Source organism: Mytilus californianus, unplaced genomic scaffold (assembly GCF_021869535.1).
Source record: "Mytilus californianus isolate M0D057914Y unplaced genomic scaffold, xbMytCali1.0.p SCAF_12, whole genome shotgun sequence".
Classification (NCBI taxonomy): domain Eukaryota; kingdom Metazoa; phylum Mollusca; class Bivalvia; order Mytilida; family Mytilidae; genus Mytilus; species Mytilus californianus.
In genome coordinates, this window is record NW_026262604.1 from 38,148,818 (window position 1) to 38,167,368 (window position 18,551).

At 33.6% G+C, this 18,551-nt stretch overlaps 2 protein-coding genes across 2 annotated transcripts in view; both read left to right on the plus strand.

The window, feature by feature from the left end:
* Positions 1-18,551, plus strand: part of LOC127721789 (uncharacterized) — a 222,096-nt gene that overhangs the window by 91,571 nt on the left and 111,974 nt on the right. The window lies entirely within an intron of this gene.
* The window catches only part of LOC127721058 (notch homolog 2 N-terminal-like protein A), a 240,977-nt gene that overhangs the window by 69,809 nt on the left and 152,617 nt on the right, over positions 1-18,551 (plus strand). The window contains exons 5-9 of the mRNA XM_052227741.1: positions 2,733-2,852; positions 7,691-7,807; positions 10,499-10,618; positions 13,510-13,629; positions 16,914-17,022. Of these exons, the coding sequence (XP_052083701.1) occupies positions 2,733-2,852; positions 7,691-7,807; positions 10,499-10,618; positions 13,510-13,629; positions 16,914-17,022 (586 nt within the window). The remainder of the gene's footprint in view (positions 1-2,732; positions 2,853-7,690; positions 7,808-10,498; positions 10,619-13,509; positions 13,630-16,913; positions 17,023-18,551) is intronic.

Sequence of the window (18,551 nt, forward strand, 5' to 3'; positions counted from 1 at the left end):
AACATTTGCGAAATAAGGCAAACCTGTGCGATATAACGCAAACATTATTTTTTCTTTCTATTTCTTATGTTAGATTTAAGGGAATAAGCTGTTGTAAATAAAGAAAGGTGCATGTATTAAAATTAACCACCCTGTGTACTTACTGCAAAGTAAAATGCCGAGTGTTATGCACATATCATTGCATAACAATGAGGATAAGAATAAACCTTTATATATATATATATATATATATATAAACTGGTAATTATTGATTGATTGATTTTTCGTTGCTTAACGTCCAGTGAAAAATATTTAATGCATGTTTAGGACGAGAACAAGTTAACAATAAATACAATAGGCAGGTCTTGTATAAGTGGCCATCCAGGTGGAAGGTCGGGGAAATTTGGACTGGCACTGTAAAATGAGAGTATTTTAGATAGGGACAGAAATTTTGCCTTGCAACAGGCCACCTACGGACCCCTCAAAGAGTTGTTTTAAGGGTTCTTAACTTACTGATAGCGTTACACTCTCTTTACATGAGGCATCAGACTTAACGTCCCCATTCTGACTGGATGTGACTGCAAATACGTACATCCCGCACAGCCAAAAGGACTTTGTCAAGCGTTTTACTGCCGGTCGAAAGAAGACTACGTGACCATACTTCTATCCCCCAGTCACCCTTTGGGGTCCCTGTTAATGTCGCCGAAAAAAAAAACACTTCCAAAGTAAGCGCTTGTTTGAGCATTGTGAAAGATTAGTTAGATCTTTACAAACTACCATATTGAAATAAAAGTATAATATGACGATTTCCTGTTATCATAATTATGTAGTCTATAATAATTTTCTACGCAAGCATCTTAAATAATCACCTTACTAGATTGAAGTTCAAAATCCCCATATTTTTTTCAATTAAAGAAACTTTATCATATACTGAAATTCGATAAACGAATTCGTAAAACAGCACTATTTTTTTTTTCTTCTTCAAAGTAAATCATTTTGAAGCCGAAAGATCGTTTTGTCTACTTGACTCGAGAGTTTCGCAATTGTATGAACTTTTTTGTTGCTCTTCCCTACTTTGCCACTTCCCTGTAAATTAAAATTATCGAAAGCGTAGTCTTTCAATTAAAATTGTTCTATTCAATATCAATTTTCACGTTATATTTATATAATTTTCTGATACAAAAATATTTCTTAATTTGTGTATAATTGTGATACAAGTATTCCTTTATTCTTATGTATATTTATTATAATGAGTTTGTCTGATTTTTATGCTCTCTTTCTTAACTAAATCACAAACATGCAGACGGACATGGAAATGCAGATATTTACAAAACACCACTTTCAAATTAAATAAAAAACATAAAATTTAAATTCAATAAAAAAGTTTTTAATTCAAAACTTAATGAATCATTTAAATCAAAACGTGTGCGTAATATAGCAATTGTTTCGTTAAAAATATGTACAAATGTGTGTTATTAAAACAAATACTCCTTTTACAACATAAATTTTCTACAATCGTTTCTTTTGTAAACAGTAACTTTTGTTGTTGAATCATACCAAGATGAGTTGTTATTACATGTTGTACACGCTACATATCTTGACAGCAGTGATGAAAATAAACCATGATACATCGTTATGCACTTAAATGCCGTATCTTACGATTTAATCTTATCATAATTATCCGATCATGGAAGTAGTTTATTGACAATATAATACTTCCATGATCCAATTAATAGTACATTAAGCAACAAAAGAACACTGTAAAATATTTAAAAAATAATTCTAAAATTAAAAGAAATATAAAGTTTCTACACGCGGTAAAGAAAATATCGCTATTTACAAAATTAAGATCAGACATATGATTTTAGTTGTTAAATAATTTTGTTATTTGACATTATTTTAGTTAACAAATACATCGTTATGCATTAAATAAACTTTGATAGATAATATTTTATTTGGTGTTTTGATATTTTATTGTTTCAACATGCATATGACAACAGACAATTGTTTAGATAAACCTTTAAAATTTATTTCAAGTATATTCATTTCAAACGTCTTAAACTAGATAATTCAAGATTTCAACAATGAAAATGAAATATGCAGCTGTAAATCACATATCACAAATTAGATTAGAAACATAACAAAAACACATCTTCAACCTTAGATTAGCAATAAAAAGATCGATTTATCAAAGAACTATAACCGCAAGTTGTATTTTAAACCGATACTAGTTGTCTCCCTTTGTTAAATTATTTACAACAAACAAAGAGGGTGGTGTCGGGAGAATTTAAGGCGTGTCGATAAAAATCTGACAGTTGTTAATTATGACCTGGTAAAAACGCCACTCAAAAATAACTTTTTTTTTCTAGAAATTTCCCAAAATTAGTCACGGGGCCCAAAAAACGACCGAAAAAAATATTTAAAATTATAAAATTTTTCTTATCTTATGTATTTCCATAATTTTATGAATTACGAAATCCCATAATATAGTTACAAAATTAGCCGATTATCTAATATTATGAAGTTTCATAATAATGTGTTAAATTAGGATATTTCATAATATTATGCAATTTCCTATTTGCCTCGACTGTTATTCTCTATTTTATAAACCCCATTAAGTAAATACTTAAGTTAAATTATGGTTCATTTAAGGCGTTATGATAACCTATATCACTTCCTTGTCCACCAGTCTCCAATGGATTGTTGTCTCATTGGGCTGGCAATCATATATCTCCCTGTTTTCATATTTGTAGATGTTTCAACAGACATTTGTGATACCGACCCATGCTATAATCATGGAAAGTGTATCGCAAAGAGCCAGACAACATACAGCTGTGAATGTTCTCAGGGATACAATGGTCCAAGATGTGAAGGTAAATGTCAAGTATTATGTCATAAAGAAAGCTTGAATTCAAGGTAAAGTAAAATGATTAACTGAAAGACATATGCATATAAGCATGCAAAAAAAAAAAAAAAGATACACAAGGGCAGGGAAATTGATTTGCATATACCTACCAAATCTCATAAAAGATACCAGGCTTACAATTTAGTACCATCAAACCAAGCTTTGTCTACATCAGTGAAGCTCGAATGAAAACAGCTTGAAGGTACTTATTTGTCATTGGGTCTCTTGTTGAGAGTTGTCTCATTGGCAATCATACCACATCTTCTTAATTTTCTATAAAAAAACCAAATCAACAACAAAAAAATTCAAAAAGTTGTGCTAAATCTGTCTATGGTCATCTTTACCTTGGGTAGAAAAACCTTTTGAATATTTGCAACATTTTACTAACAGTAAAAGTAGATCGTTTTGTATGAGAGAAAAATACGAAGGTGAAATATCGATTTTAGTAAGTGTCAGTTTCGTCCAAGATTACGGAGAGTTGAACACCACAGAGACAAGTATTTTTAAATTAGTTTAGCATTTCTGAGATAATACAATCCTGTTCCTGATGTATGAGAAAACACTAACGAATCTATTATCTAATGTATATATATATATTCTATATATATTCTGTTTGATAATAAGTAAATAAAAAGATCTATTTTGTTACATCTTGTGATACGTTTATTTGGCAATCGCCTATGGCAGTCAGCAGGGTTTAAGAACATCAGTTGTTCGACCTGCTAGTCAAATGCGTTTTGTTAAAATATACTTTTTCACTCATTTGGTCTTTTGGAAAATGTTGTCTGTGCTGTATTTAGACCCCTCTACCAAGAAATTTGTTGTGCATGCACACGTATAAAATTGCGGTTTTTATCCAACACAATCATAGGTTTGAACGTTGTTTTCAATTTAAACTTGTATATATATGTCTAGCGCGTCGGATACAGTGCAGACGATTTGGTGTCTCGAAATCTCAGTAGCTTGAATTCGAATCCCGGCGAGGGAAGAACAAAAAAATTGCGAAAGCAAATTTACAGATCTAATATTGTTGGGCTGATGTTTAGACGAGTTGTATATATATATAGTTATAGGGTCATATAATCGATTGATTGATTGTTGATTGCTTTACATCCAGTGGCAAATATTTCATGCATATTCAGGACGAGACCAAATTAACAATAAATACAATAGGTAGGTCCTTAATATAGGCCGTCTGGGAGGTAGGACGGAGAAATTTAAACTACCACTGGAAAACGAGGGTATATTGGATATGGACCGAAATTTTGCCGTGCAACAGGCCACCTACAGACCTCTCAAAGAGTTGCTACAAGGGTTCTTAACGTGCAGAGAGCGTGGCACTCTCTCTACACGAGGCATCGGATTTAACGTCCCCATTCTGACCAGACGTGGCTGCATCCTTGTACATCCTACACAGCCAAACGGACGCCCTATTTTTGCAAGGGTTTGACTGCCGGTCGGAAGAAGATCCGTAGTGACCATATGTTGTTTTTTGCCAGTCACCCTTGGGGGGACATGTAATTCTTAGGTTGAAATTCTTCTAACGTTCAACGCGGTCTATATTGTTATTGAGCATCTGTAAATTAACTTCAAAGCACAAACACAACATTGGGATGTGTTGCTGTGTGTAAATTGACTTCAAAGCACATACACAACATTGGGATGTGTTGCTGTGTGTAAATTGATTTTAAAGCACATACACAACATTATGATGTGTTGCTGTGTGTAAATTGACTTCAAAGCACATACACAATATTGGGATGTGTTGCTGTGTGTAAATTGACTTCAAAGCACAGACACAACATTAGGATGTGTTGCTGTGTGTAAATTGACTTCAAAGCACATACACAACATTGGGATGTGTGTGCTTTTTGTAAATCCACAGTTCATATCATTGATTGATTGATTAATGATTGTTTAATTTTAGTGGCAAATATATTGCAAAGTCATTGATTTATTAAGGATTGTTAAATGTTTAGTGGCAAATATATTACAAATATTTTATGCATATTCAGGACGAAGTTTGGAGGTTTGCATGCATGTAAAATTGATTGGACCCCATCAAATTATGTACATGTACCAAGCGACTCAAGACTCTCTATACTTTACGTAAATATATAAATTTCTTTCGTTTTTTGAAGGGTTAAGTAAACCCAAATCATGTGAATCCAGTCCTTGTGACCATGGTACCTGCTATGACGTTGGAGACCACTTTTATTGTGTCTGCGATACTGGTTACAGTGGCTCCACATGCTATCGTAAGTTCAAGTATAATATTTCTAACTATTGATTAGATTTTTTTTTTAAAAGTAAGATGTATATGTATACAACCCCCGCCCCAAAAAAAATAATACAACTTCTAGATTATTTTAACACAATCTAATTATATAATATCGTAATATGTAATTCGATGTTAAATGACGTTTAAAATACATACTGTATATACAATGTACACGTTAGAAACATGCTAGCTACCTTCCATTCATCTTCTTATTGGTGTGGTTCTTTTAAATAAATCAGTTCACTCTAAGTGTCTTTAAATGTGAGGTGAAAATATGTACTTTTTCTTTGCTGCCATATCTATTGTGAACATTGCACACGACAGTCCCTTTATATCATTAGAGAAAGATTCAACAACTCTACTGAACATTGCGTATTGAATTTTAAGCCTAGTACCTTCTGCTAGCTATTATTCGTGTGTTTCTTTGTCCTATATGTTCTCCCATTTATTTGTATTGTGGTCCTGTCATGTGATGTTGCTGTTTTGGTGTTGTGTTTGACGTTGCCATAAAAGTGGGAGGTTTGGCATGCCACAAAACCAGGTTCAACCCACCATTTTTTTCTTAAAATGTCCTGTACCAAGTCAGGAAAATGGCCATTGTTATATTATAGTTCGTATCTGTGTGTGTTACATTTTAATGTTGTGTTTTTGCATGCACACGTAAAAAAAGTGCGGTTTTTATCCAACCCAATCATAGGTTTGAATGTTGTTTTCATAGGCCGTCTTGGAGGTAGGACGGGGAAATTTAAATTACAACTGGAAAACGAGGGTATATTGGATATGGACCGAAATTTTGCCGTGCAACAGGCCACCTACGGACCCCTTAAAGAGTTGCTACAAGGTTCTTAACGTGCAGAGAGCGTGGCACTCTCTCTACACGAGGCATCGGATTTAACGTCCCCATTCTGACCAGACGTGGCTGCATACTTGTACATCCCACACAGCCAAACGGACGCCCTATTTTTGCAATGGTTTTACTGCCGGTCGAAAGAAGATCCGTAGTGACCATATTTCTATTTGCCAGTCACCCTTGGGGGAACATATAATTCTTAGGTTGAAATTCTTCTAACGTTCAACGCGGTCTATATTGATATTGAGCATGTGTAAATTGACTTCAAAGCACAAACACAACATTGGGATGTGTTGCTGTGTGTAAATTGACTTCAAAGCACATACACAACATTGGGATGTGTTGCTGTGTGTAAATTGATTTTAAAGCACATACACAACATTAGGATGTGTTGCTGTGTGTAAATTGACTTTAAAGCACATACACAACATTGGGATGTGTTGCTGTGTGTAAATTGACTTCAAAGCACAGACAAAACATTGGGATGTGTTGCTGTGTGTAAATTGACCTCAAAGCACATACACAACATTGGGATGTGTTGCTATTTGTAAATCGACAGTTCATATCATTGATTGATTGATGAATGATTTTTTAATTTTAGTGGCAAATATATTGCAAATTCATTGATTTATTAAGGATTGTTAAATGTTTAGTGGCAAATATTTTACAAATATTTTATGCATATTTAGGACGACACACATAGTACACCAATATTAAAGAAAGGAGATACATGTATGATATGCTTGCCAATGAAACAACTATCCACCAGAGTTTAAATGGCGTGTATATTATAGGTCACCGTCTAAGCTTATTTCAACTACACTAGTATTAATTTTGAGAGAAGAAGAAAAAAGCATCAATATCTGTTTTTTAAATATATTTGATCTTTTCGTTGAAATATTTGTTTTATACCTAGAAAAGAATTTCCCTCTGAAAAGTAAAAAACTACACAGATTGATTGATTGTTGGTTGCCTAATGTCCAGTGGCAAATATTTCATGCATATTCATGACGAAAACAAATTAACAATAAATACAATAGGTAGATTCTGTAAGAGGGGCGTCCGGGATTAAGGACGGAGAAGTTTAGACTGCCACGGGAAATGAGGGTATATTGGATAGGGACAGAAATTTAGCCTTGCAACAGATCCCTACGGACCCCTCAAAGAGTTGTTGTAAGGGTTCTTAACGTGCAAAGAGCGTAGCACTCTCTTTACACGAGGCATCGGATTTAACGTCCCCATTCTGACCGGACGTGGCTGCAAATTTGTACATCCCGCACAGCCAAACGGACGCCCCACTTTAGCAAGGGTTTTACTGCCGGTCGGAGGAAGACCAATGGTGACCATTCTTCTATTCCCCAGTCACCATTGGGGCTACACAGAGAACAATAGCTATTGTATTTATTCAATAGGACAAGAGAAAAGACAAAAGTTTAAATACCCTGGTCAAGAGCAGACGACTCTGTGGAAAACTTTCATTTGGTTCGCAATAAAAAGCTTAAGAGTGACCAGCTGATAGTAGCTGGACTGTAGACTTTTTGGTCTTTATAGTGAAGTTTGGAGGTTTGCATGCATGTAAAATTGATTGGACCCCACAAAATTATGTACATGTACCAAGCGACTCAAGACTATTAATACTTTACGTAAATATATAAATTTCTTTCGTTTTTTGAAGGGTTAAGTAAACCCAAACCATGTGAATCCAGTCCTTGTTACCATGGTACCTGCTATGACGTTGGAGACCACTATTATTGTGTCTGTGATACTGGTTACAGTGGCTCCACATGCTATCGTAAGTTCAAGTATAATATTTCTAACTATTAATTAGATTTTTTTTTTAAAAGTAAGATGTATATGTATACAACCCCGCCCCCATCCACCCCTTTCCAAAAAAAATAAAATAATAATAATACAACTTCTAGATAATTTTAACAAAATCTAATTATATAATATCGTCATATGTAATTCGATGTTAAATAATGTTTAAAATACATACTGTATATACACTGTATACTTTGTATATACAGTATGTATTTTAAACTTTATTTAACATCGAATTACATATTACGATATTATATAATTAGATACTTTGTATATGCTAGCCACCTACCATTCATCTTCTTATTGGTGTGGTTCTTTTAAATAAATCAGTTCACTCTAAGTGTCTTTAAATGTGAAGTGAAAATATGTACTTTGTCTTTGCTGCCATATCTATTGTGAAAATTGCACAGGACATTTCCCTTTAGATAATTAGAGAAAGATTCAACAACTCTACCCCGCTAACAACAATATATTTCTCTTTGCATAGATACATTTTGAAATTTTTAAGTTTGAAAATTTAATTATTTCAAGTGGATTAATCTCGTTATTAATGGGTTTGCGTGGTAGAATCTCTTTTCATTTATTTGGAAACATTAATAACGCGTTGATTTAGAAACTATTTGACACTAAAAGCTGCAAGTCTTTTTTTATTGTTATTGTAGACAAAAACCACCCCTGCAGGTCCCCAAACCCCTGTGTAAACGGTTTTTGCGGCGCAACTTCTGAAGGATATAAATGCTATTGTATGCTTGGTTACACTGGAGAACATTGTGGTTATTTATTTAAATCTTTTGTACTATCAAATAAAATTTGGCCTCAGCTTTTTACTATCTGACATCAAAACACTGATAATTGAAAGGTTGGAAACCACTTATTAGTGGAAAACAGCCATTATGTCACTTTATCTGTTATTTATATATACCAGAAAATGTAAACAGTATAGACATTTTAAGTTTTATAGATTGTTTTAAGTCAAGTGGCCATTTTGTCTATGAAATTACTGATTTCAAGGCAAGGACAATCTCATTGCTATGAAAAAATGAAAACAACACGTTAAATAATTTCATGCGTCCGAAGCGCTTTTCTGGATTTACCTTCATCAGAACGCTCAAAGCCGAATATTTGAAAGCCGAGGATGTATAAGAACCGAAACAGTTGAAGAGCTATATGACCAAAAAAGTAGCTAAAATAGACAAATCTATAGAAGGTCAACTTTGCCTGAGGGAGTTGAAACCTGAGTTTCTTTATAATTTCAAAATTTGTAAACGGACAATTTTAGGAAGGTTTGTTATAAATTTCAAAATTTATAAACGGAAAATTTTAGGAAGGTTTGTTATAAATTTCAAAATTTATAAACGGACAATTTTAGAAAGGTTTGTTATAAAGCATGTCAGTACCGAAGTACTAACTACTGAGCTGATGATACCCTCGGGGACTAAAAACTATTTTTAGACTGCACAATTTACGCATAAGCTGTGTAACTACATTGCATAGTGAAGAACACTTTGGAAATTTGATTCTGCTGTATTTTTGACTTTTTTTCGCCTTTAAAGGGCTGGAAATCTGAAAGGCAGTGAAAAAAGAGGGCATGATCGATATAAATTTTGTCATTCAACATGCCACTACGGACCCCTCCTAGAATTGTTTAAAGTGTACTTTAAAGTGCAGAGAGTGTGACACCCTATTTACACGATACATTGGAGTTGACAACCTCATACTAACTGCATGTACCTGCTTACTTATTAATCTGTCACAGCCAAAAATGTATAACATTGAGATATGAACAGACCAGATACAAAACAAATTCGATTACGTATTCTTTTTGTTAGGGAGCTACCATTTGATTTTTATGGGGGGGGGGGGGGGGGGGGGGCTTGGATGAAATTTGAAAAAAATAGGCAGGACAGGAGTTTTGAGTAAAAAAAAAAGGCAGGATGAGATTATTTGCCAAAAAAAGGCAGGATGACAATTTATGTAAAAAAAAAAGTCAGGATAAACTAAAAAAAAAGGCAGAACCAAATAGAGTGAAAAATAAAAAGGCAGGACAAAATTTTTCATCCTAGCCCCCCCCCCCCCCCCCCCCCCCCCCCCCCTATAAAAATCAAATGGTAGCTCCCTTACGTTAAAACATAGTTTACAAAACGATAAATTACTAATAAATGCCGAATCTAAAGGACTACGGGTCCATTGTTCATACCCCAAAATGAAAATAACGTCACTTCATTGGTTGAATTTCCAATGTTTAGGAAGTTTTTAACCAATCACGACGTCTTTGTGTACGCTTTGAAAATATTACCCAGAATGCATTAGATTCTGAAATTTCTGGATTTCTATATTCTTAATTTTCTATGTCATTGTCTCTATTTAATATATTGGTTGCCCATTATTTTTTATTCTCTATTCTTTATATTTAAGCACCACATTTGTCTCCATTGTTTGCTTTGTGTGGCCTATTTTTCTATATATTTTATTTATTTTACCAATTTTTATGTAGTATTGACCCATTATTCTCTATTTTGTAAACCCCATTTAGTATATACTTAAGTTAAGTTATGGTTCATTTAAGGCGTTATGATTACCTATATAACTTCCTTGTCTACCAGTCTCCAATGGATTGTTGTCTCATTGGCAATCATATATCTACCTGTTTTCATATTTGTAGATGTTTCAACAGACATTTGTGATACCGACCCATGCTATAATCATGGAAAGTGTATCGCAAAGAGCCAGACAACATACAGCTGTGAATGTTCCCAGGGATACAATGGTCCAAGATGTGAAGGTAAATGTCAAGTATTATGTCATAAAGAAAGCTTGAATTCAAGGTAAAGTAAAATGATTAACTGAAGACACATGCATATAAGCATGCATAAAAAAAAGAAGATACACAAGGGCAGGGAAATTGATTTGCATATACCTACCAAATCTCATAAAAGATACCAGGCTTACAATTTAGTACCATTAAACCAAGCTTTGTCTACATCAGTGAAGCTCGAATGAAAACTGCTTGAAGGTACTTATTTGTCACTGGGTCTCTTGTTGAGAGTTGTCTCATTGGCAATCATACCACAACTTCTATTAAAAAACCAAATCAACAATAAAAAAATTCAAAAAGTTGTGCTAAATCTGGCTATGGTCATCTTTACCTTGGGTAGAAAAACCTTTTGAATATTTGCAACATTTTACTAACAATAAAAGTATACCGTTTTGTAAGAGTGAAAAATACGAAGGTGAAATATCGATTTTAGTAAGTGTCAGTTTCGTCCAAGAATACGGAGAGTGGAACACCACAGAGACAAGTATTTTTAAATTAGTTTAGCATTTCTGAGATAATACAATCCTGTTCCTGATGTATGAGAAAACACTTACGAATCTATTATCTTATGTATATATATATATATTCAAGAGTCTATCCTAAATTGAGGTTAATTGTATGGCTTTCCAAATACCGTTTCGATTCCTAACATCACTGAAGAGACATTAATTGTCGAAATCCGGATATGGTGTACAAAAACCTTTGCACCTTTTGTTTGCGGTATATCATCTTTTCCGCAAGTTTATTGTTTTCTGTTTAGTATTAAATTTTTAATTAAGATCCATTTATTACATCGGTGAACCGTTTATTTAACAATCGCCAATGGCAGTCCGCAGGGTTTAAGAACATTTGTTGTTCGACCTGTCAAATGCGTTTTGTTAAAATATACTTTTTCACTTTTTTGGTCTTTTGGAAAATGCTGTTTGTGCTGTATTTAGACCCCTCTAACAAGAAATTTGTTTTGCATGTACACGTATAAAAATTGCGGTTTTTATCTAACGCAATCATAGGTTTGAACGTTGTTTTCAATTTAGACTTGCTTATATATATATATACAGTTGTAGGGTCATATAATTGATTGATTGATTGTTGGTTGCTTAACGTCCAGTGGCAAATATTTCATGCATGTTCAGGACGAGACCAAATTAACAATAAATACAATATGTAGGTCCTTAATATAGGCCGTCTGGGAGGTAGGACGGGGAAATTTAAACTGCCACTGGAAAACGTATATTGGATATGGACCGAAATGTTGCCGTGCAACAGGCCACCTACGGACCCCTCAAAGAGTTGTTACAAGGGTTCTTAACGTGCAGAGAGCGTGGCACTTTCTCTACACGAGGCATCGGATTTAACGTCCCCATTCTGACCAGACGTGGCTGCGTACTTGTACATCCCACACAGCCAAACGGACGCCCTATTTTTGAAGAAGACCCGTAGTGACCATATTTCTATTTGCCAGTCACCATTGGGGGGGCATATAATTCTTAGGTTGAAATTCTTCTAACGTTCAACGCGGTCTATATTGATATTGAGCATGTGTAATTTGACTTCAAAGCACATACACAACATTAGGATGTGTTGCTGTGTGTAAATTGACTTCAAAGCACATACACAACATTCGGATGTGTTGCTATTTGTAAATCGACAGTTCATATCATTGATTGATTGGTTAATGATTGTTTAATTTTAGTGGCAAATATATTGCAAAGTCATTTGATTTATTAATGATTGTTAAATGTTTAGTGGCAAATATATTACAAAAATTTTATGCATATTTAGGACGACACACATAGTACACCAATATTGAAGAAAGGAGATATGATATGCTTGCCAATGAAACAACTATCCACCAGAGTTTAAGTGGCGTGTATATTTCAAATAATAGGTCACCGTCTAAGCTTGTTACAACTACACTAATAGTAATTTTGGGAGAAGAAGAAAAAAAAACACATCAATATCTGTTTTTGGAATATATTTGATCTTTTCATTGCAGTTCTGCCAACTTTCAATAAAGCAAATGCGTGAGATTTGGCAAAAATCGTAAAGATCAAAGAGAAAAAAACAATAGATCAAAGGAAAATGCCGCCAAATAAGCATGAAAATGCGTAATATTTGTCTTATACCTAGAAAAGAATTTCCCTCTGAAAAGTAAAAAACTGAAAGGAGATCTCTCATTAAGTAAACAAAACACATAGCTTAACATCAGAGATAAAGTAATATCCTATGCATATAATATAAAAATTTTACTAGTCAAATTGAATTCTTTACGATTTTCATTTATGCCAATACACATAGATTATTAGACCCCTTGACACAGGTCACCTTTGAATTAGTAATATGCACGGAGTTATGTCTGCAATCCAAATAAAAGCATACGATGATTTTCTTCCACCATGGACAACCAAAAAAATAATCAAACTTCTTCAAAAACATACATTATTTCAATAAATGCTGTGCCAACTCCTTGTGACCCAAACCCATGCAACAACGGCGAAACGTGCACCGAGAAAGGGGCAGGTATCTTTACGTGTGCTTGTGGACCGCAATGTTAAGATTCTGTTGGACAAACTAAAATGCCACTTTGAGACATTTTCGATACACATCTCTTTTTAGATGCTTGTTCATAACACAAAGATGAATGTTTTGAACAGTAGATCGACAAGGATGAAGGGCAAACAGCTGGAGTTTTGCTGAAAATTGGATATTAGACTGTTGTCCTGTAACAGACCTTCATATGTCTTTTGGGTATTTGTGCTGTTATCTCATTAAGGGTTACCTAACATCTTTTTCATTTGTATCGCTCCATTTACAACTTGCCTATTTCGTATAAAATGATGTATAGTATATTATTTCAGATTATATATCATGCCCTTGTGATCCAAACCCATGTCAACATGGTGGAAAATGCACTAAGATCGGACCAGTTACTTTTAAATGTCACTGTAGACCGAGGTGGACTGGTGATAGATGCGAAGGTAAAATATAACAGATAATTAAAATATTTTAAACATTGCATCTTGGTTATGTTTAGGTGTCAGATCACCAATTCACTCCCTCCAATTTAGAACGTATGTAAAAGTAGCCCTACTCTGACACAAAATAGTGCTTTTGACGTCATTGTTTACTTAAACTAACCAACAAATTTGCAGAAATGAAACTTTTGGTGAAAGAGAAATATATTTAGAACATTCTGAGCAAAAATTTACTTGTCTATGAGGATCAATGCGCTCCATAGTATACTAATTTAAGATTTCCAGATAACCAGGGGTTATTTTTAGTAGTACTTATTTTGTGATGGACATTTTTTCTTAGAAGACAATAAACATGGGTTGAAAATAGGCATGTATAAAGGTGATACATATACAATTCAGGATAAACCTGGTTTTTATGAAGTTTAACTTAAGGTAAAATATTTAGAAAGCTGTGAAAATTGCAAAATTTGGTTGAATAGACAGACATTTTGAATTGGTGGTCTGACACCTATAAGATTGATTATTGATTGTTGGTGTTTTAACGCCACTTTCAAGCGTCACTTTTAAGGTATTTCGTGGCAGCCAGTTATTATTGGTGATGGAAGCCGGAGTGCCCGAAGAAAACCACCGACCTTCGATAGGAAAACTGACAATCGTAGTCAATTAAGATTGGACTCGAGTGCACCCGCACGGATGGGGTTCGAACTCACAACCTCAGTGTTGACTGGTAAGTGATTACAGTAGTAGAACTACTTAGCTTTAGACCACTTGGCCACCGAGGCCCCGACACAAATAAGATAAAGATGCTACTGGTACAGGAATATTCAGTCCAATCAATACTTGGGTGCATGACGAGCTGGCAATATACTCATGTGTAATAAATATCAATCTACAATAGAAACCAAAAATATTTTTAATTGAACGCTCAGGTTTTCTAAATGCTTGTATTGGTCGACTTGTATATATCTTTTAAAGTCCTGCTAAAATCCTTTTTTAAACACCCGAAACAACATATCAACAATTTACTTCCCTTTTTCTTTTTTATTCTAATTTGAAAATAAATGGAAAATGGTATTCATGTTATGGAACCATCAAATATCCTTTTGCTCTGTTATATGTCTTATATCGACTGCATTGAAAGGTAGACAGATTTAGGTGTTGAGAAGTATATTCCAACTGTTAAAGCGAGACATATACATAAACATAAATTGCCAGAAAATATAGAAAAAGATTTTGAACGATCTGTCAATTCAAGTTTTTGAGTTAATAACTCACAATGTCGGAATAAAGTTGATTATGTGACGGAATTGGATAATCATCCGCATACATTGTTTTCATGTTTTAATAACCGTGGTTACTGAAAGCAATGTTATGAAATATAAATAAGATAGATTATCTGTTTTTTAGAAATTTTTTAATACATTTTTTTTAATTCAAAGATTAAAAAAGAATAAAAAAAGAAAACGAAGTGATAATGCTGTAATGTGTAAGAGTATGCATGTGTGCAATATTGTATGGACTATCTTCAAAATGTGATAATATTGTATCTATGATATGTGTAATAATTGTATAGTATGTATAGATATGTAGTGTGATGAATAAAGATAAAAAAAAATCGAATAAACTCATCATAGATACAAAGAGAGGAACAACTTGTTTATTTAGTAAGGATCTTGTTATTCTCTCTCTCTCTCTCAAAAAGGACATTTTTTGTTTTTAAATCTTCTCTGAAACTGCTCAGTGGATTAAAACCAAAGTTTGTCTACGTCATCTATATGATTTCAACTACTTTAAAGTATAAAGTCTGTGATTTTTCCAAGTGGATCAACCAACATTGCTGCCGTGTCTAAAAAGGAAAATGGAGTCAAACTACAGTTCTGGTTAATTTAAAACTGTAGCAATTAGAGAAAAAAAAACTGACAAGTGTAAAATTGTTAGAAACTTATGTTCTATCTAACCTGAACATTTTGGAAAAATAATCTGTCCACATGTTTTGGACTGAGTTATTGCCTCTGAAATATTTTATTTTCAACTTTTGGGGCATTTCCGTGCCATTGTTTCAAAAACAATAGGAACTACATGTAGTTTTAAAGTGTTTCTTGGAATAAATAATCAGCCTTACAAGATGTATCCACCCTGAAAATTGGAAATAAAACTATTACTTGTGTTAGAGTTCCTGTCACTGAAATATCGATTGGTTTCCAATTTTTAACAGTTATTGGTCGATATTTTGAAAACTTATGAGCTAGGTTTAAAGTATAATTGCTAAAAGGATCAGCACAAGATGTATGTACAAATGAGAAATTTGGAGAAAAAAACAGCCCACCTGTTATGAAGTTATTGCCTCTAAAATATCAATTTTTTGCAGTTGTTCGCTGTTATTGTGAAATTTTTTGTAGATAGGTTTAAATTGCGATAATTATCGGTATGACAAGATCTATTAACCCTGTAAATTTGAGAAGAATCTGTCCACCTGTTTGAAGTGATTGCCCCTAAAATATACGTTTTTTTCAATTTTTCGCATATTTTTTGGGAGTTATTTTGAAAACTATAGGAGCTAGGGTAAATGATAAGCATGAAAAAAATCTATCAACTATGAAAATTTTACAACACTTTTTGGAGTTATTACCCCTGAAACGTTGATTTTAATATTTTGTTTTGTAGTTTTTGATTATATCTAAAACAAAACTATAGGAGCTAGGTTAAAAAAAATATTGCAAAAATGACCCAGCCGCACAGATAAAGTATAGTATGTAGAATTGAGAATGGAAACTGGGAATGTGTATACGAAAAATCAACCCAACCAAAGAGCAGAAAACAGCCCTAGGCCACCAATGGGTTTTCAACGCAGCGAGAAAATCTCGCACCCGGAAAAGGGTTTTAGCTGGCCCCTAAACAATAATGTATTCTAGTTCAGCGAAATGGACGCCACACTAAATGTATGTGCATATACAAGTCCTATTTAGCAAACTGGTGATTTTTATGCGTCCACTTTAATAAGTGAAAACTATTAATATGCGGTCCCAAATAGGACACTTGAATAAACTCTTACTGAAACAGGAAGTAAATTTGACCATTCGCTCATTTTTTGAAAGGACTGTTGTCATACAAATCTGTTTTTTCAATGTTGATTTGCTCATGCATATTTTCTATGTGTTATTTTCAATCCTGGTTTGTACAATGTAGTTGTCTTGCATTTTTTGACGTTTTCGACATTCTAATTTCCTAGCAACACAGCCGGTACACATTCATTTTCGTCATTATTAGATCAAATCATATTGTTTCAGATTTCAAATGCCCTGATTTTAAATGTTCTCCGAGCGAATATTACCCAGGATGTCACCCGAAAGGATGCGATATTGAAAGTTGTCCTAACTATCCGAACGCCCATTGCTGGTAAGATAATTTTTTTGTTTATTTAAATTTACATACACTTACAAATGAAATTAGCAAATTACAAAACCGGGGTAACGGGGACAAATATATATATTTTTGTTTCTTCAGCCTTTTGTTAATAATTAGCATGTTGATTGATTTAGTGCTGCTTGTTTAATGTCCCGTGACAAATAACGATAATTTATACAGATCTTGAACGCAAATGTTAACACGGAAAAGAAAGCATATTTTCTGTTTGAATTTTGACATTACCTAAGTCAACTTTCTCAGGCAAAGTCTACTCTAGATGGTCCAGGATTTGGCTATTATTTTTATGTCCTATTTGGTCATATTGCTCTTCAACTGTTCCGGTTCTTAAACATTCTTGGCTTTCAAATATTCTACTTCGAACGTTCCTGATGAAGGTACAAATGTAAATTCAGATAAGCGCTTCGGAAGCATGTAATCTACACCGTGTTGTTTTCATATTTTATTTTATACAATTTAAATTCGTCACTATGTATGTAAATTACATTGCCGACCGTGCAAGGGCTGTATAGCCAGTCAAGGTCGTACCGTGCAAGGGCTGTATAGCCAGTCAAGGTCGTTCAAAACTTCCATTTGTGGTAAATTACATTAGTTTCCGATATCACCCATGCGTATCACAGTTTCTTGTAACTGAATAACAATTCAATTCAACTATTTATTGCCATAACTCTTACATTTATAGCATGTGACACAACATAACAAAAATAAAAATAAACAATATTGACAAGATCGTTTATATACATAATGAAAGAAAGATTTCAAGAGTCCCCTGTCGTCAGTTCTATAGACTGTTAAAAAGGATCCAAGCTTATTTACCTGAATGTTTGATCTTGGGTTGAGGATATATGTAATTTTATCTATATCATTTAAATCTATAAAATGTGTTCTCATTTATCAAAAAATCAAAATTAAAACTTTTCTAATATTACTGTTAATATCACAATATAAAAAGGAAATGAATTGCATCTTCATTTTTTTTTTGCAGTGTTTGCATAATCTTTCTTCTCTTCGAATTTTAAGACATCTTCCCTTTCCTATTTACGAATTGTGGTCACTTTTTCTAAATTTTGTTATCAGTTTTCTAATAACAGTATAACTTTTGTTAATTATGTCTTCTCATAGTAACAATTATTGTGACGAGTGCAAAGCTGTGTTCTATACTGTCGGAAGAGGTAGAAAGATACCATATTCGCAGTGTGGCAGTGATGACAGTGGTGGCGGTGGTGGCGGTGGTGGCAGTGGTGGCAGTGGTGGCGGTGGTGGCAGTGGTGGCAGTGGTGGTTGGTAGTAAGTGTTACTTTAATATATTTATTTTTATACTCGACAACCATTATATTTGAAGGTATTTATAAGAAAACATACAATAGCATGCAAAAAAGAGAAACATATATGTCAATGAAAAACCAAAAATACCATGACAAAAAACTGAAAAAGACGAAAAGACAAACCAGTCGAGAACACAACACGGAAAACAAAAGAATGAGCAATAAGAATCCTACCAA